Genomic DNA, 22,490 nt, shown 5'->3' on the forward strand with positions numbered 1-22,490 from the left:
CTGAATTTGCTGCTGCAGTAGATTGATTTTGTGCTGCTGTTGCAGAAGTTGCTGCTGTTGTCTTGCAATCTATTAGAAATAAATTTTCCATTAAATTAAAACAGTGATGTTGAGGCTTCAATATTATTGAGTGAAAACAAGTTCCTACTTATTCCTCATGATAATTTCAAAGGTTTTTCTTCTTTGTTTCACCAAACCACATTTGTTATGGAGTTAACTAAAAGATTGGAAGAAGGTTTAAATATATTGTTTACTAACCTATCTTTAAAGACTATTGAACACAGGGCTTGGAGTTAGTTAAGTCTACATGTACTCATCCTCAAAGCTTCAGCTTCAGCTGGACCTTGCATACATCACAGAGGGCTTTCTTCCCTATGTTCCTCCAGGCTTCTGAGCCAGCAGGGGAGGCCCTACACCTCCTATTTGCAGGTGAAATTAGTGGAAAGTCAGAGCACAACCTTTCCAGTCATCACATCAACACTTTGGAACTTTCTGCTCAGGAAAGCACACCTCACAACTTCTTTATTCTCCGTTTGTCATTAACTTGCACCTTTACTATACCAAAGTGCTTCCCTTAGAAGTAGCTAGATCAGCCTTCCACAACTTTGTACCAGTGTGGTTCCTCCACATAGGGCACTGAGCCAAGGGAAACAATGTTGTCGTTGTTGTTGTTGTTGTTTAGGGTACCTACTGAGACGATCCATTTAAAAAGCAACTGTACCAAAATGAATTATTGTGAAATTAAGAAATATTCAAGGTGGGGGGAAACATTAAATTTTGTTCTCATTCAGGCACCATATTACCAAAGTAATATGCTCAGCCTGAGAGCAACTTTCCTGATCAGGTTCAGCCTGAGAGCAACTCTCCTGATCAACCTTAACCCTCCAATGTTTTGGCCTACAACTCCCATGATCCCTTTCTTGCAGAACCAGTGGTCAGGGATGATGGGAGTTGTAGTCTCAAAACATCTGGAGGGCTGAGGTTGAAGAAGCCTGCTCCTGATGAACCATCCAATGATTACTGAAGGGATGTAAGAAGCCCTTTCTCTAGTTCTTCTCATCTATTATTAGGTTCCTACAAAACTGTCTGAATAAGACTATGTCTTCCATCATCAAACACATGCTACCAAATCCAAGTTGTTGCGGTAGCATGACTAGTGCAGGAAGAGAATTTAAGGTTGTCTTTAGCTTTATGGATGAAAGTTATATTTCACCATTTTGCTGAGAACTTAAACATGTGTTAAAGCAACATCCCTACTTAAAGCAATTATTTTTCCATGAAATTTCCACAAATGCCATAGCCACGAGAGAGCAATGAAAATGCTCAAGTCACCAGGGGGAAAGCATTTTAATGACATAATAAGAGCACATCAAAATCAACTCTCATAATAAGAGCACAATGCACATCCCTCCCAGGACCCTCAGAAATTTCAATGCACAATATCGTGCTTTAGCTATATGCTCTTGCTTCCTTCTCCAGTATAAACAGAATAGGTTGGGAAAGATGATAGGTAGAGCAGAGTTATACTTTCAGAATAATAAAGTAGCTCAACCTGTTGAAGTGAAACCACTTCAGAATGCAAGTGAGGGACTGCCTGTTTGAATGACTGTGGTTGTAAACATGCATAGAAAACTAAAGCATGAGGGGGAAATCCTAAGCTGAACTAGATTTTTTTCTCATTGTCATGTTAGTTTTCTATGTACATAAGCAGGGCCTTATTTTACATATATGAGAGAGGAATTAAAAACAGACTCTGCTGAGCCTGAAGCAGCTCTACAGACCGAGGCCTTGCTTAAGGTCTCATGTAAAAGGAAGCTGAAACTGTGGTGACACAGTATGCCCTTCTCTTTAGTTGCCCTGTGGCCAGAGAATTCCTTCTTAAAGAGTTGTGTGCCAGCAGACTGTGAATTTTTGGAAAAGTTGCTGGCAGTGATTTTTGTTTTGTTTTAGTTCACTGTTCTTACCCTGCTTTTGAAGTTGATGTGTTTGAAAATTGTAAGATTTCTACTCTTACTGTTGAATTTTACCATGGAAAGCCATCTTGAAGATGTGGAGAGAGATTTCTTTTTGTTAAAATAAAAAAGGTGTATTTGGTCATTTAGTGAAAGGAGCAAATCCGTCCATCATGCAGATACAAGCCTCATTGTATCTAGGACCTGAAAAATGTTTGCATCTAGGACTTGAGAAATGATGAAGGCTTTGTATAATTTGGGGACTGATTTTGTTTGACTTCAATTTGCTAGTGCACAGCTCACTGCAATTCTAAGTACAATATAGGATCAAATGAATATTCATTTCCTTATGGAAACCAGTGAAGTACTACCATGGCATTTAATATTGATGGCGGTGTGATTGAAAAAGGCATCCAAAACACTACAGTGCAATTACCACAGCACAATTTCAATGTATAGGGCTTGACACCGCGAAAGCTGGTACAGAAGCACCATGTGGCTCAAATTCTGAATTTTATTTGCCAATTGGTTGAGCTACATGCTCGCTTCATTGAGCATGACAACCTAGTTTTAAGTGTCATTTAATTTTCATTTTGAAATATAATTACAAAGTGTTCACTGTAAGATATCACTCGTCTGCAAATGTGTCAAGATTAATTTGTGCTAGCTTATTCACAAGTGTCAATAGTTAATTACTGTGTCATCTCTGGATGGCTAAATGACATTCTAACTTCTGATTTTTTACAGTATTCCTTTATGTTATTTTCCATTAGGGACGAGTCCATATTCCTTACATGTGGGCAAATATTCAAGCACATAAAATACAAGACGTCACAACTCATTAAAATCAACAGAGCATACATTGCTGTATATACCCTATAAAACATATTTAGCTGAAAAGATAATTCTAGTTATAATGTCAGATTTCTAAAAACTGCACATTAATTTGAAAGTAATGCCTAAGGAACTAATGGAATCTTTTGTTGTTAAATGTTTTCCACCACACAGCATGGAATATTGTTTATCTCCTAGTCCTTACCAATATTTGGATGGTGGGGTGGGGTGGGTGTAGGGCTTTTGTTTTTTCATTTCCTTTCAAGATATAATGCTCAGAGAAAGAGAGTTAACTGATCCCTTTACCAAAGCTTATTAAGATGCTGTAAATCACCTACTTAAGAACTAGTAACAAAGCAAGCCTTACAGACAGGAAAATATCCATTTGACAGGTATGTTGGAATCTACTGTATAGGCATAATCCAGCAGATATTATTCTGGCACAAATTCTATTCAAATTAATAGGTTTGTGAGAACATTTCCTGGTTCACTGAGCCCTTATGAGTTCCCGTCTGCCCTTTCCTAAGTAAACAAATGAATCCTTTCTATCACCCACTGGACAAGCCTAGTTCACAATGTATAGGCATCACACACCCTCATTGCATTTGGACATTTTGAAAATGGAGAGTTGAAATTCTAACATGGATCGTTTTTCAAGGATTGCTACAATTTATTCCTTCTTTACAACTTCTTTGGAGGATATAATTTCATAACACAGCATTTTACACACATGTAAAATGTGATGTTTATAAGTGATGTTTATAAGTAGGTGCTGTTTATAAGTAGCAGGCTATGAAAAACCAGCATATAGTGGAAAGTACAGTTATTTGTCTCTTGTTTACAAGTAATATATACCAGACCCTTTTTAGTTGGGAGTGGATGTAAGAAATAGTAGAATTTTTTTCTGGGTGTGGAGAATTTTTTTTTTCATATGTTGCTGTTTTGTTGCTCACCTGTTCTTGCTGTTGGCGAGCAAGGTCCATTTGCTGCCGTTGTTTTTCAATTTGTGATGCTGCCAGCTTTTTCTGCTCATCGTGGGCAGCCAGAAGCTGCTCCCGTAAACTGATGAGCTGGGTGATCATGGTAGAGAGCTGTCGCTCTTTTTCCGCTAGGCTTTCAGGTGTACCTGAAGGAGATAGGGAAATGCAGAATAAATGGCATGTAGGCAGCAACAATGAAACAAAAAGGAAATAACCTGAGTTTTTATATCTGAAAAATGGCAGCTTGAATATTTATTTTATTAGAATATGTACCAATAAATCCTGCTTGTGTTTTTGCTGTTTTCTGAAAGATAGGGAATGTCACTTTATACTGTGAACAGAAAAGAGACAATTTACCCCCCTTCTGACAAGAGTAATTAATTATGTACTCTGCAATATCAAATCCCTCTTTCCCTTCCATACCAGTGTAATGACTCCTTAATGGATTACCAAATTCACAAATAGATTAACATAATTTTCCCTCCATTATACATTTTTAAACAAACAAAATATAAGATGACTAAAAAAATCCTGCTTAATAAGGAAAACAACTTAATTATTGCTGCTAATTTCTCAGAGATCTCTAGTATTAACCAAGAACTGAGCATGCCACAGTTCTACAAGAGATGTCTCATTTTTGTTACTAAGAAACCATGCCTAAGTTAAGCCTTAATAAAGGGTGTTTATAGGCACAACTAAATCTGTAGGTATTGAAATAGAGCTCAGAATGAAAGAAACATAATGTGAGCCTTCTTATTTACTTTAAAATTCATTTTACAAGATTTAAACTTAGTAGGAAATTTAGTTTTCTTTACATGAATGGTTCTTATTGTTGGATGCTTTCGCACAGCTTCCTTGCTAAGTGTATCGAACTAGAAATCTAAAACTGCCCAACTTTGTAATTGTGATTTTACAAAAGAATGCATCAGAAACACACTTTGGTTCTAGCTTTAAGAAATCCATACCACAGAAGTGTGTGTGTGTTTGCAAGCATATACTGACATGAAACCGCATGAGTCTCTGAATCTACAAAGGAGTGGCAGAAATTATTATTATTATTATTATTGATGAGTCACTTCCCATGAAAGATATTGAAGTGATCTACAATGTAATGACATATATGCAAATTACATATTACATAAAAACAGTTTAAAACAATTCATATAAAAACAATTTTTAAAACATATATAAATATAAAAACTATTTAAAACAACACATATATAATATTGATTCGGATCCAGATTAAATAACAACACGGATAAAGATTTTTAGAGGCTTGTTGAAAGTATGCCAGAAGCTGGTAATTAATACAAAGTATATCATATAGAACTCATTGACAAATATTCCATTGGCTTTAAAGGTTATGGGTTACAACCCATGTTAATTTTGACTGCCTGCAGTCTAGAGTTACCAAGCATATGATATATATGTGGGATTCCACAATCTAAGAGTAGCTGAATCTTATTTTAAATAAATGCAAATTTAAATTTATTCAGCTGATTTTGAGATACCTAATCATTCTGCCAAATGCCCACCTTGAATCAGAAAATTTTCATTGTCTTGCTTACATCTATATATTCCTGCTATATCAGCACTTTATATCACAAAATTATCTGTCGCTTTATCTTGCCCAGGACAACCCAAAGCAACTTACAACAAAACAGACAGCCAATGAACCATACATTGATATATCGAATCCAAGAGGAAAGAGAAATACATTTTTCAAAATCACACTGGCAATATTTTAGCACTTTAATATCCAGTGTGATCTAGAATATGTATACAAATGTTTACAAAGCTATCAGACTGCAAAAGCCATGGTGGAATATATTATACATCAACCCATGCAAACTGAAGAATCTATAACGCCTTGCAACTACTATATCAGAAGAAAATCTAAATACAGTACAAGAATAACAATGGTTTTACAACTTTAAGGCTACAAGCACAATTTATATATTATGAATAGTGAAAAGCCATGCCTTGAAACTCATGCTGGGACCTTGAACTAAAGTGAACAATTGATAAAAGCACTGAAGGAATAGAATAGCAAATGTAACTGGAAGAAATCAAACTCAGCTAATGCATCTCCAACAAAAATCTGCTGGGCAAGGAAAACAAAATTCTACTTTGACATGATTAGAGATGCTCTTCTATCCTGGAATAGCTAACACAAAAAGGGTGTGTGGGAGAACAAGCACTTAACAGGCTAATTTAGATACATCCCATTTTAGATTTTTGTAATAAGAACAGCTGTACCACAACCTTAACTGATGTTAACTGAATGCCTGAGAGTTTCTCTTCAAAGATAACTGAAGCTAAATTCAAGATAAACCTTATAATATGAAGTAAGCCAATGACTAAGCAGTGATTTGTATACATGTATGACTGACTGATCTGGGAATTTAATCCATTCCAAGAGGATCACTTACTAGATCTTACTGTGACTTTCAAAATGGTTCCAAGCACACTCAAAATTGCGTGCTGGTGAGCTGCAGTGGCCCAGCTCTCTTTTTTTCCCAAATAAATTTATTCAATTTTCCAATTTATCAAATTAAAATAAAAAAGAACAATCTTTTACACAAAACATCTTATATTTCCCTCTTACATCTTGCTCTGCCGAGCTAGGACTTCCCCCCCCCCTTCATGCGGGTTTCTTGTTAACTCCATTTTTTTTGCAGTTCCTTTTTGACCTTTTAGTCAATTCGTAGGATTTATTTCAGTCCTGCAAGTGTTTTTAAAGATCTACAGTTTTTCTCCATATAGTCCACATATTTACTCCACTCCTTTTGAAACTTCGTCTCACCTTGGTCGCGGATCTTGCAAGTCAGTCTAGCAAGTTCAGCATAGTCCATCATTTTCATCTGCCACTCATCAATTGTTGGTAATTCCTGTAATTTCCATTTTTGGGCTAACAATGTCCTAGCCGCGGTTGTCGCATACATAAACAGTACTTGATCTTCTTTTCTAATCTCTCCTCCTATTATTCCTAACAAAAATGCTTCCGGTTTTTTTGCGAAAGTATATTTAAACATCTTTTTCAATTCATTATATAACATCTCCCAAAATCTTTTTACCTTATCGCATGTCCACCACATATGATAAAATTCACCATCTCTCTCTTTACATTTCCAGCATGCTTTATCACTCAATCTATACATTTTAGCTAGTTTAACTGGCGTTAAATACCATCTGTAAATCATCTTATATATATTTTCTTTCAAGGCAGTACATGCTGTAAATCTTAAAGTTTGATTCCATAATTTCAACCACGCGTCATATTCAATATTATGCCCAAAGTCCTTTGCCCATTTAATAATCACCTCTTTTGTCAGCTCATCTTTTGTATACCACTCTAACAACAGGTCATACATTTTTGACAAAAGCTTTGTTTTGCCTTCTAGCACTTCTATTTGAAATTTGTATTTTCAGTGGCCCAGCTCTCAAAGTTCCGCTCGGTCAGGCAGGTCACTGGGTGGATTGGGGAAAAGCCACTGTCTCTTAAGCTTATCTGACTTCACAGAGACAAAGCAAATACAGAGTCAGGTCGACCAATTCAAGCTAAGCTTCCTAATAATATAAATGTAAAGTAATTGGAAACATAGGTACAGAATAGCAGGTAATCCCCAGGGCAACTCTTCTTCTCTTGCCATTCAACAACTGTTATCTACACTAGGTGAAACATCTACACTAGGTGAAACAAAGGACATCTCCAAGGTTTATTTTCAAAGGGTTCCTGGTATTCCAAATAAATTAAACAGTTGGGTAAAAAGCTTAATGGTGTAATGTTGCATAAAGAAATCCTTATACACAGCCATTGTGAACAATATTCATATATTGTACATATATACCATTTATTGTAAATAAATAGGTTAGATAAAGAGCAAGCACCGATCTACCATCTTCCAAGTGTTGTATCATATGTACCACAGTTGATATTAAAACTTGAACATTTTGAAATACAAGGTCAGCTCTCAAAAATCATTAACTTTAATGTTTTCTTGCAATTATCCATCTTGCCAATGTTATAATGTAATTCCAGTGCCCATCCAAAAAGAGGAAGGAGGTGTACTGTACAGTAGTTTGCAATGACATTGTAACAATTCTCACAATTCTGTGGGCTTGTCACATGTAGCAGCATCTATGTAGCAAGATTTCAAGGGCCCAGCAGTTTGAGACTTGAATATTATGAGGTATGAGAGAACATCCTAGAGATGACAACGCCTTCAGATATGGATATTCCCTATCATCATCATTTTAACTGAATGGGCTGATTTAGTTGTAACATTGCTAATACATAGTGTTTTGCCAGGCCAATGTACTTATCCATATACGACATTCCTGTGTGAGCATACACACTTCTCTCCTGTCTCTTTCCTATTTAGCAATAAGCATAATTTACTGTTACATCTGAACAAATGTAGCTAGAGTTTCTGCAAAACACAGCTGATTCTCAAACCAGATAGTGAAATAAAATTCCAATCTGAATTTCAAACAAACCAAGAACAAACTATGGTTTATAGGAACTCTTTATGCCAGTTCACTTAAAACTATAACCATAGTTTTTGATTACCAAGAAAGCAAGTGGGGATTTGCACAGAGATGGAGAGGAGGGAGAAGAAGGAATATGTGCAACAGATAGAGCAGTTCAGATTGCCAAGCTGTGGTTTGGCCATTGGTAGCATCAGAACTGAGCTAAAGGCTCTATTCCAGGTGTGGGGAACCTTTCCCCTCCAGATGTAGCTGAACTACAAGCCATGTCATCCTTGGCCATTGGCCATGCTTGATAGGATTTGTAGTTCAACAACATGTGGAGGGAAAAAGCTTCCCCAAACCAGCTCTACACAAATAGGGCAGATAGATGCAGAGAGCTGGTTTCAATGAAGTTGTTGTTGTAGAGGAAGCCAGCACAAGAAGTCCCATTAGCGCAACTGGATCCGCCCCGTTCCCCTGCTTCTGATTGGGAAAGTCTGCAGAACCCCCAGAACAGGATGGGTGGGGTGGGGAGAGAAGAAACATTGTTCCACCTGGGAGAGGGGTTTAGGATGCACAGAACCTATGCTGCCATTGAACATCAGGATAAATATAAGAGAGCAGCATATAGGCAAGAGACCCATTTTCCTATAGAAAGCAGCCTTATCTGCCTAATGTACAGATTGGAACTTAGCTATCCACCAGATGATGCACTTCTCCAAATGTTGCAATGCAATTTGATACTTTGAATGTACCAAAATACATATTTAAACTAAATACATATGCATTTTGAAAGAAAGTGTATTAATTATCATTTAAATTGTGAATTATTTTTGTGTAAGTAGCTGGAGCTGCTTTCTGTAGGCATGATAAAATACCAATATCCATCAGAATTGCTTCTCCTTTTTTGTAACACAAACAATGGTACACAAAATTTCTTCCATTCAAGAACCTGTAGTAACCACTATACTACAGAAATTAATATATGTATGTTTGCAGTTCATAAATACACTCTGCTGCTGTGTAATTTAGGGGAGACACTCCTCAACTCATTTATTCAAATTTCTGCATCCACTTCATGGAGCTCAATATCACTTCTAGCCCTGGATAAAGCAGCACTCTTGTGCATGTGACAGCAGTTCTGTCTGCTATATGATAGCACTTATATGAAAGTTTTGGATCCCCTAAGCTATTTTGACCAATGCAGTCTTGTACGGCCAATGATACAACTCGCTCTTGTACACAACTACCTAATTTTTGATGCTCCCATATATTCTATCAAAAGCAGGATTAGAGAACTAGGAGAGCATCATAATGCTTTCATTCTAATGGAAATGCTTTCACTCCTGTCACCCCCACTTTTCCTTTTACTATAGTTGAAATAGAAATAAAAAGCAACTTGCTAAGGATGCAGACCAGATTGAGCAGCTCTGGCTGGGCCAGCCAAGGTCTCTCATCATTTAACTGTGTGCTGTCATCATTTGTTTGCCATCCAAGTGCTACGATACCCTTAAGAAATTACCAGTAAATAAACTCTTCTGCTGAGCAGAAAATGGCATCTAAAACAAAATAATAATAAAAAAACATTGCTAGCGTATCTTCAAAATGCACTTGCTGTAAAGCCGGAAAAATACTCTTCATAAAGTATCTCAAAAATACGTTACACATTACAGATTCACCTCTCTGTGTCTGTCTTTAAACTGTATCTATCCTCTAACTCCAAAGACACTGACTGTTATAATCACCCCCTCCCTGCAGCTTTCCAGCGGGGTCTTCCTTATCCCCAAATCACATCTGTCTTGAGTTTCTCTCAGATTTGTCAGGTGGATCAGTGCTCCCCAGGGCCTGCTCCAGCTGAAGTATTTTAATTTGACTAAACACCTGATTTATTTTATCTCTCCGATGAGAAAGGCAGTTTGTCTTAATAGAGCCTGTCAGCCCACAGTCCCATTCAGAGCAATTTACAGGCAGCCAGGGATGCTGGGAGAGAAGAGTGCTGTGATTCTGTATTTTATCCTCCTCCAGAAAGCACCTAAAAGCAGCTATTCACAGCTCCTGCATGTGGCATTTTAGAACTGAATTAGCTTTTTATTCAAGTAACTACACTTGTTGTGAATAGCTTATCTGTAAAATTGCCACATTCACTACTGATTTTATTAACCTTTGGCTCTATCACAAAATGGTCTTCAGTTAGGAAGGACCTTTAAATTTGACATATATTTTTTCTAAGAGACCTTTATTCTAGTGACTTCAGATTTACTGAATTTGATCCATTGACTCCTTTACCAGTTATATTCAAAACCTTAAGTCTCAGAGGGAAAATCAATAGCATGCGTGGAAACCTTGATAGATAGATAGATAATGACACTTTTCCTTAACAAAAGTTAAACAGAAACAAAAAAAACACAAATCAAGTATTAATAAAACTGCAATGTTTAAGTGTCCGCTGTTTCTTTGCAAAGGAGGGGAGATAGCGAGAGAACCAGAAAAGGTGGTGACCACACAACTTTTAACCCAGCAGAAAAGCAATTGTGACAGCAGGGGCCCCGCCCCCTTCAGAAAGAAAGTAGGATACTTTTCAGTTTACTTGGGTACTAATTATTTGTGCAACTGCAATCTTAAGCATCCACAGTATCTTTCTATAAGAGGAGAATGGGTAGAAAACCAGAACAACATGGCCATACCTCTGTGACTTCCTAGCAGCCCCACCAGGTCTGGTGGTCATCAGCCACCACTGCATATAAAGGAAGATGCATTTCACAAGAAACATGTGAAGGTAAACATGTGTTTGAAAATGCACAGGTCATAAAGCAGTTATTTATTGTGCAGCTACCCTTGAGAGGATTTTCTGCAGTTCCTTATCAACTGCAAACTCAGCAGCAAACATCAAACAGGTGCCCATGGAAAATGCATGGAAAATGGGGGCAGTCTGGAAAGCATACAAGTGGGGAACCTGCATTTTACGCTGCCCCTGACACCTGAAGCTATTCCATTATTCCATCCCATCAGAGTTCCTCCCTTATTCCTCTTGGCTTTTAAAAAGTGTTTCACCCCTCTTTCTATGTAGTTTCAGAACCTGAAATCACGGGGGGGGGGGGTCACCAAACTAACTCCTCATAACAGGAAAACAACAGGGAAACTTTACACATTCCATTTTTAAGTTGCAGTTTAGCTTTACTTTAAGTTGGCCCTCCAGATGTTTTGGGACTACAACTCCCATCATCCCTAGCTAACAGGACCAGTGGCCAGGGGTGATGGGAATTGTAGTCCCAAAACAGCCGGAGGGCCAAGTTTGGCCATGCCTGCTTTAAGGTATGAATGTAACAAATAAGTATTATAGATACTGTAGATTAGCTCAGATGTGGAATGTGCACTAATTTCTGCCTTTTTTGTTAATTGATATAGATATTAGTGAAACAAACGACTACAGAATAATTAATTAATTGATTGATTACTCCAATTATCTTAGTTTAGCTTAATATTATTCAATACCATTCATACATGCATTATCATCTCTCCTCATTTCCAATACATTTTCATACACACATGAAATTTTCACCTGGGCAATTTAAAGAAAGTGAACCAGTATTTCCTCCTTTTTTCATCTAACATGCAAACACTATTCTGAAATTTTATTTCTAATCCATTAAGGAAAACGCTGACAAAGTAAATCAAAATACAAAGTAAGAGGATTAGGCCATAGACACATTAAAAAGAGTGCACATCCCCAGAGTTGCAGAGCATCAACTACTGAAAGCAACAAAACCAACCACTTAAACTTTTTAAAAGAGAAAATAATAATAATCAGGGCAGAAATTTAGTATTTCAATAAAATCAATTACCCTTTCTGCTTCAATGTGTGGTGTGTGTGTGTGTGTGTGTAGCAAAACACAATGCCAGACATGAAAGCGATGGTATTTCATCTTAGATTGCCAGACATATAACTTGGTTAAAACATTCTGTCTAATATTGTGGACTGCAGCAAACATCAGATAGACTGTGATGTTTCTACTTCACAGGCTATGGCCAGCCATTTAGCATTTACCTTGTTTGATTGGGTCGCTTTTTAAATGCCACAAAACAGGGCAACAAAGGCAACAAAAATAAACAGCGAGGATAAAAAACACAGAGAGAAGAAAGTAACAATCGAATGGAAGGGCTTCCAAGATAAAAGTCACTTTGTGCTGTCTGTCTGTCTGTAGAGCTTCCTTCTCCTGTACACAGACAGGCATCTAATTTGAGTTTTAACTCCAACAGCAGTTTAAAAAGCTTTCCACTCTGAAGAGCCCCCAAGTGCATCATAAAGATAAAGGATTTCAGTACAGAACAACCACAAAGACTTCTATTATCTTATCAGTCTTTGGTTACAACAGCTGAACCAATATGACTAAGTTCTGAATGACTTTTTCTGTTTTTCATTTAAAAGAGAGAGAGAGAAGAGAAGAATACTGGAATTCCTTTATTCCATGATCAGTTAGCAATTGTTGATGCATCCATATGCTACTGTCCATTCCTGAGTCAATTAAAAGTTGTCTAAATGCTGCAATTGTGTTTTGCAACATCCATTGCAAGCATGCACAGCATCTAGGGGGGGGGGGTCACTAGGTGAATTAACTTGCACGGCCCGAAAGGGCAGGGAGAGGGGAAATGTCCTAATTTTGCAGAGTACTGTAAAATTATTGTAGGTGAAAATATGTTCACTAATACCAAAAAAAAGAAAGAAACTTACATAGCATCTTAAACAAGTACTGTTGCATTATGTACAAGCATCATGCTTAAAAAGCAATGATTTGCAGTCTTCCAAAACTATTCTCAACACCACTTTTTCCAAAATTAATATCCAAAAGCTATACATGACTTATGGGACATGGGTGGTGCCGTGTTCTAAACCACCGAGCCTAGGGCTTGCCAAGCAGAAGGTTGGTGGTTCGAATCCCCATGACAGGGTGAGCTCCCGTTGTTCAGTCCCTGCTCCTGCCAACCTGGCAGTTCAAAAGCACGTCAAAGTGCAAGTAAATGAATAGGTTCCGGCGGGAACGTAAAGTGTGTTTCCATGCACTGCTCTGGTTCACCAGAAAACGGCTTAGTCATGCTGGCCATATGACCCAGAAAAACTGTCTGCAGACAAATGCTGGCTCCCTAGGCCAGTAAAGCGAGATGAGCGCCGCAACCGCAGAGTCGTCCGCAACTGGACTTAACTGTTAGGCGTCCCTTTAGCTTTACATGACTTAAAGAAACTAGCCCTCTTTAGGCATCTATTCTGGTAGCCCAAAAGTAGCTGGCAAGGTGTATGTGTGTATGCATCATCATGTTGGCAGTTTCCACCCCCAACAAGTTCAGTATTATTTGCATATTAAGAGCCTTAATTCTACTGGAATGAAGTCTGAAGCCGAGAGCAGATGACACATTACCAGTGCTTTTCTTCTGGGGGTACTCAAGGGTACACAATGCCAGTACTCCCCACCCCCCAATATTAAAAGTGTGGCACTTACACTATAACAACATCATGGTGGGTACTGGTATCTTTTTTCTTTAAAAAAAAAAAAGCACTGCACATAACTACACCAATTCACCTGCTCTCTATATAGTGTGTTAATTCACAACAGAGACAGAGTACTCTCTAAACCCAATGACAGCATCACTCTGTGAAACTTCTCCAAATATCCAAACACAATTGCCTTCTGCTGCTTCTGCATCTTGAAGAACAAGAAAACTTGACATTATGACATTACCAATCTTTTTTTAAAAAAATGTATCTATCTATCTATCTATCTATCTATCTATTTATTTATTTATCTATCTATCTATCTCCTACCTACGGTACTTTCCAAGAAACACAAGGCAGCAAACAATGCTGAACCATATTTCAAATAAACAGAATCCTCAAGTTAAAGCCAGTAATAAAACCAAATGATAAAACTGCAGACACATATAGGATAAAATTCAATGTCATACGATTGTTCCATTAGCATAAGCATTTCTGCTTGCAACAATCTCTTCTCTCCTCCAGAGGGTTCTCCCGACCCTCTGAAGTACTTTTGAAAGAGTTGCAGGAAATCTCCATTGGCTACTAGTGGAAATCCTTGCACTGGCTTCCACTAGCACACTGAGCTAGTTGAATCCTGCCCACAGTGACAATTCCAACACACCATGCACCAGGCAAAAAAAAAAAAATGGACGCAGAAACAGGCCAACCATCAGTCCTTCACCAGCACTCTAAAACCTTTCATCTCATTGAAGATAAGAAGGAAGCCTCAACGAAGGGTTTTTTTTGCTACAAAATGTAGGGGGGGGATTTACAATGAAAACCTACAATACCTTGTCTGCAGGTCTAGGATGTGGCTGCATCTGCTGCAATAGCCAATGTTTGTTTAATGCTGTGCCAAAATTGTTTTTCAGCCTCATTTTTAGGTCATTTTAGCATTTCTTAATTGTTTTGATGGGTAAGGACCTTACTTGATCACTGTGAGATGGGCAAGGTTTGCTGTGTGTCTGGATTTATTTCCATTAAACATTTCTTCAGTGCTTTGCAGCCTTCCTGGCTACCTGAACTTTGTGGTCTGAAAAAGTCCCATGGGATATGTCATGTTTCCTGTTGGCTTTTACTGAAATACGGGAAGCTGAGGAGGCTGCAGAGTACATGGCACTGGAGAGATTGTTTGTTGTCTGAAACACACAAACAACCCCCAGCCACCTCAAAAGTAATAATTTACTTTTAATAATTTCTTAATAGAGCACCCAAAACTCTGTATAACAAACACAAGAATTTCACCAAACTTCTCCTTTCCTCTTTGATAGCTTCGAAACACAGTTTCTTTTCTCATTAATTAATGGAGAATAGGTTAAAAAAAATGTAACAAATTCAATAGACTACAATGCCATAAATAACATCATAAATGAAAATGACAGAGGCAGTATATTAATCAGCTTCAAAAATGTGAATTTTAAAATGCTTGGGCAAATAATTGAGTTTTGCTATGTCATCAAAATAATTTCAAGCTTTTGTACCCCTACCAGAAGGCATTCCACAAATCAGGTACCAACGTCTTCTTTTCCTCATTTCCCCTGATAAATTAAAACAAAAAATGCTCATAATGAGCTGCACGTATTGTTCACCAAGTTAACAACCTTTTCTCACATATGTTCTCAGAATAAGATTAAGGGATGGTCCAAAGACATATAATGCAATCTGGCCTTGGGTAAGACCAAACGGGATATCACATACATGAATACTTGCCAGGTGGTCTGGGTTACATGAAGAAAGAGCAGGGTAAAAGTGCATCTAAAAATGAACTGTCCATATTGTAAACCAGATCACACTAAATTCTGGATTCTAAAAGCATATTCTACATGTCAAAATTCCCAATGATGTAGCCAAGAGAACTGGGGCTTCATATAGCCTCTGGTCATTTGACAATGGACCAACAATGTTTATTGTTCTACATGAAAATTCAGTGTCAGCTTTGGCCAGATTCACAAGTCAACACGGAGTGTGTTGCTGCATGCTGCTGAACAGTTATCTCCAAGTTCCTCTCCTGCTGCTGGAGAGTAAGCTGGAGTCTGTCTTGTCATGAACCCATGCATGTTGTTTGGTCCTCTCTAAACAAACCATAAGGGGTAACCAAAGTATGCTCTTAGCTTATTACCTATTCCGGCATATAAGATGACTGGGCGTATAAGACGACCCCCCAACTTTTGAGAAGATTTTCCTGGGTTAAAAAGTAGTCTTATACACAGGAATATTCAGTACTTGTGGTTTGATTGAAGAAACAACCAGGAGCCCAGGTTCAGACGTCACAACAAGACAAACTCTGGCTGGTTTCCAGTGGTGTAGCAGGAGTAGTAGCACAGGAGGTGTGAGAACTTTTCAGTTGTCTGTAGTAGCACACTGCATATTCACATTAAACCACAGTTTGATTTTTAGCTATAGTTTAATGTGATACACCAACCAGGTCTTTGACTCAGATCTTATTTACTAGCATGCAAAGATGAGGAGCCATGTAAACAGAGAATTCAGAACAGATTATGAACTTGCCCTATTTCCTGATTTGTCTTTCATAGCTGACTGCAGCTGAATGCTTTACATATTCAGTTTTAACTTTTAACATGTGGTTTCTGGGTGTCAAAGTTCTCTTCAGCATAAATGGAGTGTGTGTAAATCTGGTATCATTAAGAACAATGTATTTGTTCTTTCCATTTCCATTCTTAGCCATTATTTTCACAAGTTGGAATATAGTGGCTACTGTTTTTTGGTGAATAACTGCCTAGTAATGTATGCATTGGCAGTCTACCACTGGTTTACTGCTGGATACTATATACTTGACTAGCAATAGTTTGAGAAATTTCAATCACTGCTTGAAGATGAAGCAGCATTTCTCCCCACAAAAGTGGTAGTTTAATCGAAATGCTGTTTGTTTTATAGATAAGCTGCGTCATTATCTGTGTTGTCACCTATGCCTGCAACAAAGGTTGGATAACTAGAATATGAATCTGGTATACTCATTGGACTGGATTTTTTTTAAAAAAAAATAGTACTATGAGACACCATAAGCCTGCTGTCACATTGTTATAGATGTATTACCTTCCAAAAGATCCATGTGTGACATGAATCTAGCTCCTGCCACCGCAGTTCTTTCCTCAGCCATTCATTTATACTAGTATTACACATATCCTTATAGAGTAGCTTATCTTTCACAGTGGCTTATAAGTTCCTTATTAAGCAAGGCACTTCCATGTCGACCTGGTTATCCGTTATTAGTCTCTATCTCCTTTGAAATGTCTGAAATATAAATATAAGTACTATACGATAGTACTGCAATATTTATATACTTTAAAGATAAATGTTAATTTTGATGCTAATTACATGACCACCTTTCATGTCTTACAAATGCAAACAAGTATATCAGTGAAAAACTTATATTTGCCTCTGAAGGTTGTTGGGTTTTTTTTAATTGCCTCTGGTTATAAGTAATGAAGAGGTGAAATTTACTGCAAAACGAAAGAGATTTGCATACCCTGTCTATCATTTAAAAAATGGTCCAGAGGAAACTTTCCATGATTTACTTGAGGAGACAATTTATTCCAAATCTTTTTATATGAGTGAGGAAAAAACAACCATTAAAGTTGCAGTCCTAAACACCAGGCCATCCCCAATGTGGTGCCCTCCAGGTATTTTGAAATACAACTCTATGGGCCCCTGGGGGACACAAGGTTGACGAAGGTTGCTAGACACATTTTCTTGAGAGGGAGTAGACATTACAGGATGACACTGTTAATATGAGGATTAGGTGCCATGTAAAACAGAAATCACAATGCAGCCTATGGGAAATAGCATTGATTATTAAAGCACTAGCAGCTCTCTCCATCTTCTCTGATCCTGAACTTCAAAGTCCTGCACAAGAACATTTTATGTAGTCTAGAGATCAAGGACCTCCAAGAATCCCCAAAATGTGTCCCCTTTTTAAAGAAAAAAACTTTTTAAAATAAGAATCATTATTATTGTATGGACTGATCCCATTGGTTTTCCACTGTGATGCCATTTTTTTGCTGCCCCCTCCCCTCAGGTCCCCCCAAATTTCCCATTAGTATTAGTATTATTTATTTATCAAATGTGTATACCACCCTATATCTGCAGGTCTCAGTAGAAGTATTTCCATTTTATTTTAAAAAAATACTTATCACGCCTGCAGGTCTCCTGCAAAGCTTTTTGTGACTCTTAAGTTTGTTTGTTTGTTTGTTTGTTTGTTAAAAAATTTTAAATGGAAATGCTGGGAAATGATTTTAAAAATTGCAGAAGAACTGATAGGGAAATCTTTTGGAAGGCAGTTTTGAGAACTGTGGCTCTCAAAATGTTCATTTTTTCATTTCATCCCAATGTGCAGCCCACATTGACTTAAAGGCTAGTCACCCATACCCCTTCTGTGAGTGTCATTTTACTTAAATTGTTTTACTTAAACTGTTTACTTAAATCAGTTTTAGAACTGATGGGTTTTTTCCTCATTTTAACTAAGAAGTTGTCATAAGAAGCACAGAACTTGTTGGATTAGTTCAAACAAAAAATATGAAATAATAAACACATAACAGAGCACTCAGGTGACCACTGACTTGAATTGCTCCCCCTGTGTGAGTTTTATATTTGATGTAGGCAGGCAAAAAGAGAGGTCATACTTAAATCAGTCCTAAGCCACAATCACCATCAAGTTAAAAACATAGCCAAATGCTCCTAACCAGCCATGTGCCATCTCAAGTTCCTAAGAGAAAAAATTCTAGAAAGAATTCTAGAAACATACGAAGATCATATAGCTGGATGAACAAACACACCAGAAATTTAAGCCACAATCATTTGCTAGTCTGTTTGTGCTTTGAAGGTCATGTTGCACGAAAAGAGACCACGGTTCTTAACCGTGTAGCAAAAATTCCAAAATCACAATCAGCAGGCACATAAAAGAGATGGCCTACATTTTCCAGACCATAGTTCCACCCATGTTCTTACTAGGTTCTGGTCTAATTATATTTTCAACCACAGGCATGAATATGCTTAGCCAGATGTCTCTAAGCAGCTGGTAACCAACAAAGTTTAAGTTTTTCTCTGCTCTCCTTAACTGATCAGAAATCAAACCACTTATGTAGAGTCAGAATAAAACAGATCTTTGTCTCAAACCACATTATATTAGCATGATGTCTTATTCTATCCAACAAATGCAATCCCCAACAGCCAAATATATGTATGAGTCACTGAAAAGATTCAACGTTTTTTTAAAAATTTGGCAAGGTTTGGAAAAGGCATCTTGGGTCTTCTTGACCACATTGGCCTTATGTCAAGAGCATCTTCCCAATGCAAGCAGAGACCACCCAAAGAAATAGGAGATAAAAGGAAGCTTTGCTTCCTTTTGAGAAACCCTTGAACTTATGGCAGTAAGCACCACTAATGCAAGGAAGGGGTCTTAGATAGATCAATAATGCAATATAATGCAACTCCGTAAGAATTTTCAGACATTAAGGGTTGAGGATGAGTGAATCACATGGCCTACAAGTTACATTTCTCAGTCAAGCAAGGTAAATTAAAGAATATCCAAAGCAAATCTAAGAGTAATTTACACTAGTCAAGCAGAAAGTTTCAGCAGCCACACTGTAATACACTTTTTGAATTATGTAGCCTGAACTTAATTTTACATCAAAAAATTTCCACAGCAGCTATGATGGAATAAAGCAGACACCTGAGTTTATATACTGGTAGAAAACAGAACAATGTGGTTTTTTACCACATTTTAGCAGCTCCTATTTCTCTTATTTTAGAGTTTATTGAGGAAACATCCCACAGCCTCTCTCTCTTTCTCCTTTACTTTTACTCACATGTGGTTCCAGTTCTTTGTTGTTAAAATAAAGTAGATTTCTATGGCAAATTTACCGGTAGTGTCATCAGCCTATAAGCTACTAATCCCTGTGAAACCTTCTCCAATCGATTTTTGAAGCTCAATGCCTGCTTGTAGATTCCCTTGTTCTACAACATATATGGTATGTTTTGATGGAGAAACTTGTGGTCTCTGGATGCAAGTCTTCCCAAAACATAGTAGCCTTGAATGTAACACCGTATGTCACCAAGCAGCTGTAGCATCAATACTTTCCTACGCACATAAACTAGCTGACACTGCAAATAAATAAATAAATGTTGTACTTCAAGGGTAGACTTTAGCGCAGTGTGGTAATTCCAGCTTAATAATATTTAAATATCCTGCTCATTTAGAGGCATGCAGACACTTGTGTGGAGACCCAAGGACAGTTGCTGGCTTTTTCTCCATTAGTAGCTCCTGTTTAGGGATGTATTTCAGGAAGATTCTGCCCCAGATTTTACTTTCATACTTCCAGAATGGGTTCCAATTTGAAACATGGCAGGGAAGACTCCAGTTGTGTTCCAGAGTTGGTGAATTATTACTATTTTATGCACAATAGTTATTGCACAGCTACCAAATGAAGTGAACAAAATAATAAATACAGCAACTAAGTAATAAATAAGACCAACCATGCTCAGTGGAGCTTATTCCCAAGTAAGTGTATTTAGATTACAGCTTTAATAACATTTTTTGTTTCCTTGATACTGTCAAGCTAAATGTGCAAATGCCAATTGGCTGACCTGACATCCCTTTTTTTACATTCCACAACATGCTACTCCCACTGCTGTCTCTTTTAGAACAGGGAAAGCTATTTTCTGTTGTTAAACAATAATGCAAGGCATTGTCTGGATAAACTAAAGCCCCCCCCCCCAAAAGGAGTAAAATAAGCTTCAAAATCCCTTAATTGATTCGTAAGGTGAAACTTGCCTATAAATGGTTTTCAAAGAGGTTAGAACTGTGTGATCTTTTATTGTGATATTGAACACTCTAGGGGCACATGTCAATCTACAGCTTTTCAAAGTCATGTTAAAGAAGCATCTTCAGATACTGTGGCATGCTTTCAAAATAATGGAAATGTCAACCACTCACATAATGTTCGTATTATCCCTAATTAATATAAATTGCATCTAATTTCACCTCTACTTAAATATATTGCTGCCCAAAATAAGGAACCTAATTTTTATGAGTAATTACTATTACTGATGCATCAACACAATTATTTAAATTCAACATATGCAGAGGCAGTACCCAGCATTTACAGTTTTTTTGTTCTCTCCTTGCTCAATCCCTAATTTTTGTGGCTTGGAGTTCTTCCAGATTCTGTCTCTGACTTTGTGGGTTGTTGTTTTTGTTTTGTTTTTAATGTGAAATCTCCTATCTTGTTTCACTTGCAGTTCCTGATTGACAAACAGGCAGCGATTTGAAAACAAGAAGTTACCTCCATGTAATCTGTACAGATAATGTGAATGGATGTACTTCAAGCGTACACTAAGGAAGGCTTAGTATTTTGCAGTTATCAAAACAGAGGGAAGAGATGATAGCTCCGTGCCAACAGCATATGTTTTACATGCAGAAGCTTCCAAGGTTCAATCTCTGGCATCTCCATTAAAAGGATCAAGTAGATGATGCAAAAGACCTCTTCGCTGTTCTCATGGAGAACTGCCACCAGTAAAGTCTGATCAATCTTGCAGGTGTATACAACTCTCTCCTCTGGGCTGCAAGAACATTTCACTTCTATTTTAGATTAACTGCAGCTTGTTATGTCACTCAAATGTGGACTAACTGTGGTTTATCTTAGTTTTGCTTAGCTGAGCCAAGCCAACTTCAAACCATAGTTTACGAAGCTGTCTTTTTTCAATTAACCATAGTTAAGATTAACCACAATTTATAGTTCAAAAAAATACTTAACTGCAGTTAGATCACAAATGAAGTGAAAGCTTTTGATCTTCTCAAAGTCATGCTGAAGGGGAGGGGAAGAGAGAGTACATGAGCCTGAGGCTGACATAGACTTGTTCTTGTAGTGCTAAATCAGGCTTTGAAATTACATCCGAATGCAGCCATAACTCTGGGCTAGATGGAGAAATAGTTTAACAAAGTATGACGTGGCTTTCTATGCACCTGTGATTGCCATCACACACAAAACTTTCTTTTCCTGTTAGCAATGTACCATCAGTGGAAGACAGCCATTGATTAGTAGTACTGTAGCCCCAACAACTGATTCTGAAATTTGGCGCTGCTTTTCTCAGATAATGCTAATTTGTATGGCCATCCGTTCAAGTAACAGTCTAAACCAGGCATCCCCAAACCGCGGCCCTCCAGATGTTTTGTCCTACAACTTCCATGATCCCTAGCTAACAGGACCGGTAGTCAGGGAAGATGGGAATTGTAGTCCAAAACATCTGGAGGGCCGAAGTTTGAAGATGGCTCGTCTAAACTGATAGCTGAAAGTGCCTTGATAATTTCCATCCCTAGGGATTATATCTGAGAAAAAAATTAAGTTCCCGCCCAGCTGCGGAATAGCCACCTTGTACAACCAAGCTACACAATAAGAATTTGCCTCCAACTGCAAAGTATCTGGTGCAATTATTACACTTTAAATTCAGAGGGTTTTTCCCATACAAAAATAACACACTTTGCAGATTGCATCACACACCTGCCTGCATGGGCGTACCCAGCGCGGGGCAGGGGGCAGCTGCCCCTCCTAGAAGCAGGGCCAGTGCAGCCGTGGCTGAGAGCGACGCTGCCAGCGGGGCTGGTGGGCAGAGGCAGAGCACAGCCCGGCGGAGCGCGAGTTCGGCGTTCCCACCCACCGTGCCCATTCTCCAGCAAAGCCAAGCGCGGCGGGGACCCAGAGAGCGTGA

At 37.9% G+C, this 22,490-nt stretch overlaps 1 protein-coding gene across 22 annotated transcripts in view; it reads right to left on the minus strand.

Annotated features, from left to right (window-relative positions):
• Window positions 1–22,490, minus strand: part of SOX6 (SRY-box transcription factor 6) — a 420,354-nt gene that overhangs the window by 148,919 nt on the left and 248,945 nt on the right. For all 22 annotated transcript variants that reach the window (XM_060275933.1, XM_035120001.2, XM_035119983.2 and 19 more), the window contains 2 exons: window positions 3,740–3,912; window positions 1–69 (listed from right to left, as the gene is read on the minus strand). In XM_060275933.1, coding sequence (XP_060131916.1) covers window positions 1–69; window positions 3,740–3,912 — 242 coding nt within the window. The remainder of the gene's footprint in view (window positions 70–3,739; window positions 3,913–22,490) is intronic.

Source organism: Zootoca vivipara, chromosome 1 (genome assembly GCF_963506605.1).
Source record: "Zootoca vivipara chromosome 1, rZooViv1.1, whole genome shotgun sequence".
Taxonomy (NCBI): domain Eukaryota; kingdom Metazoa; phylum Chordata; class Lepidosauria; order Squamata; family Lacertidae; genus Zootoca; species Zootoca vivipara.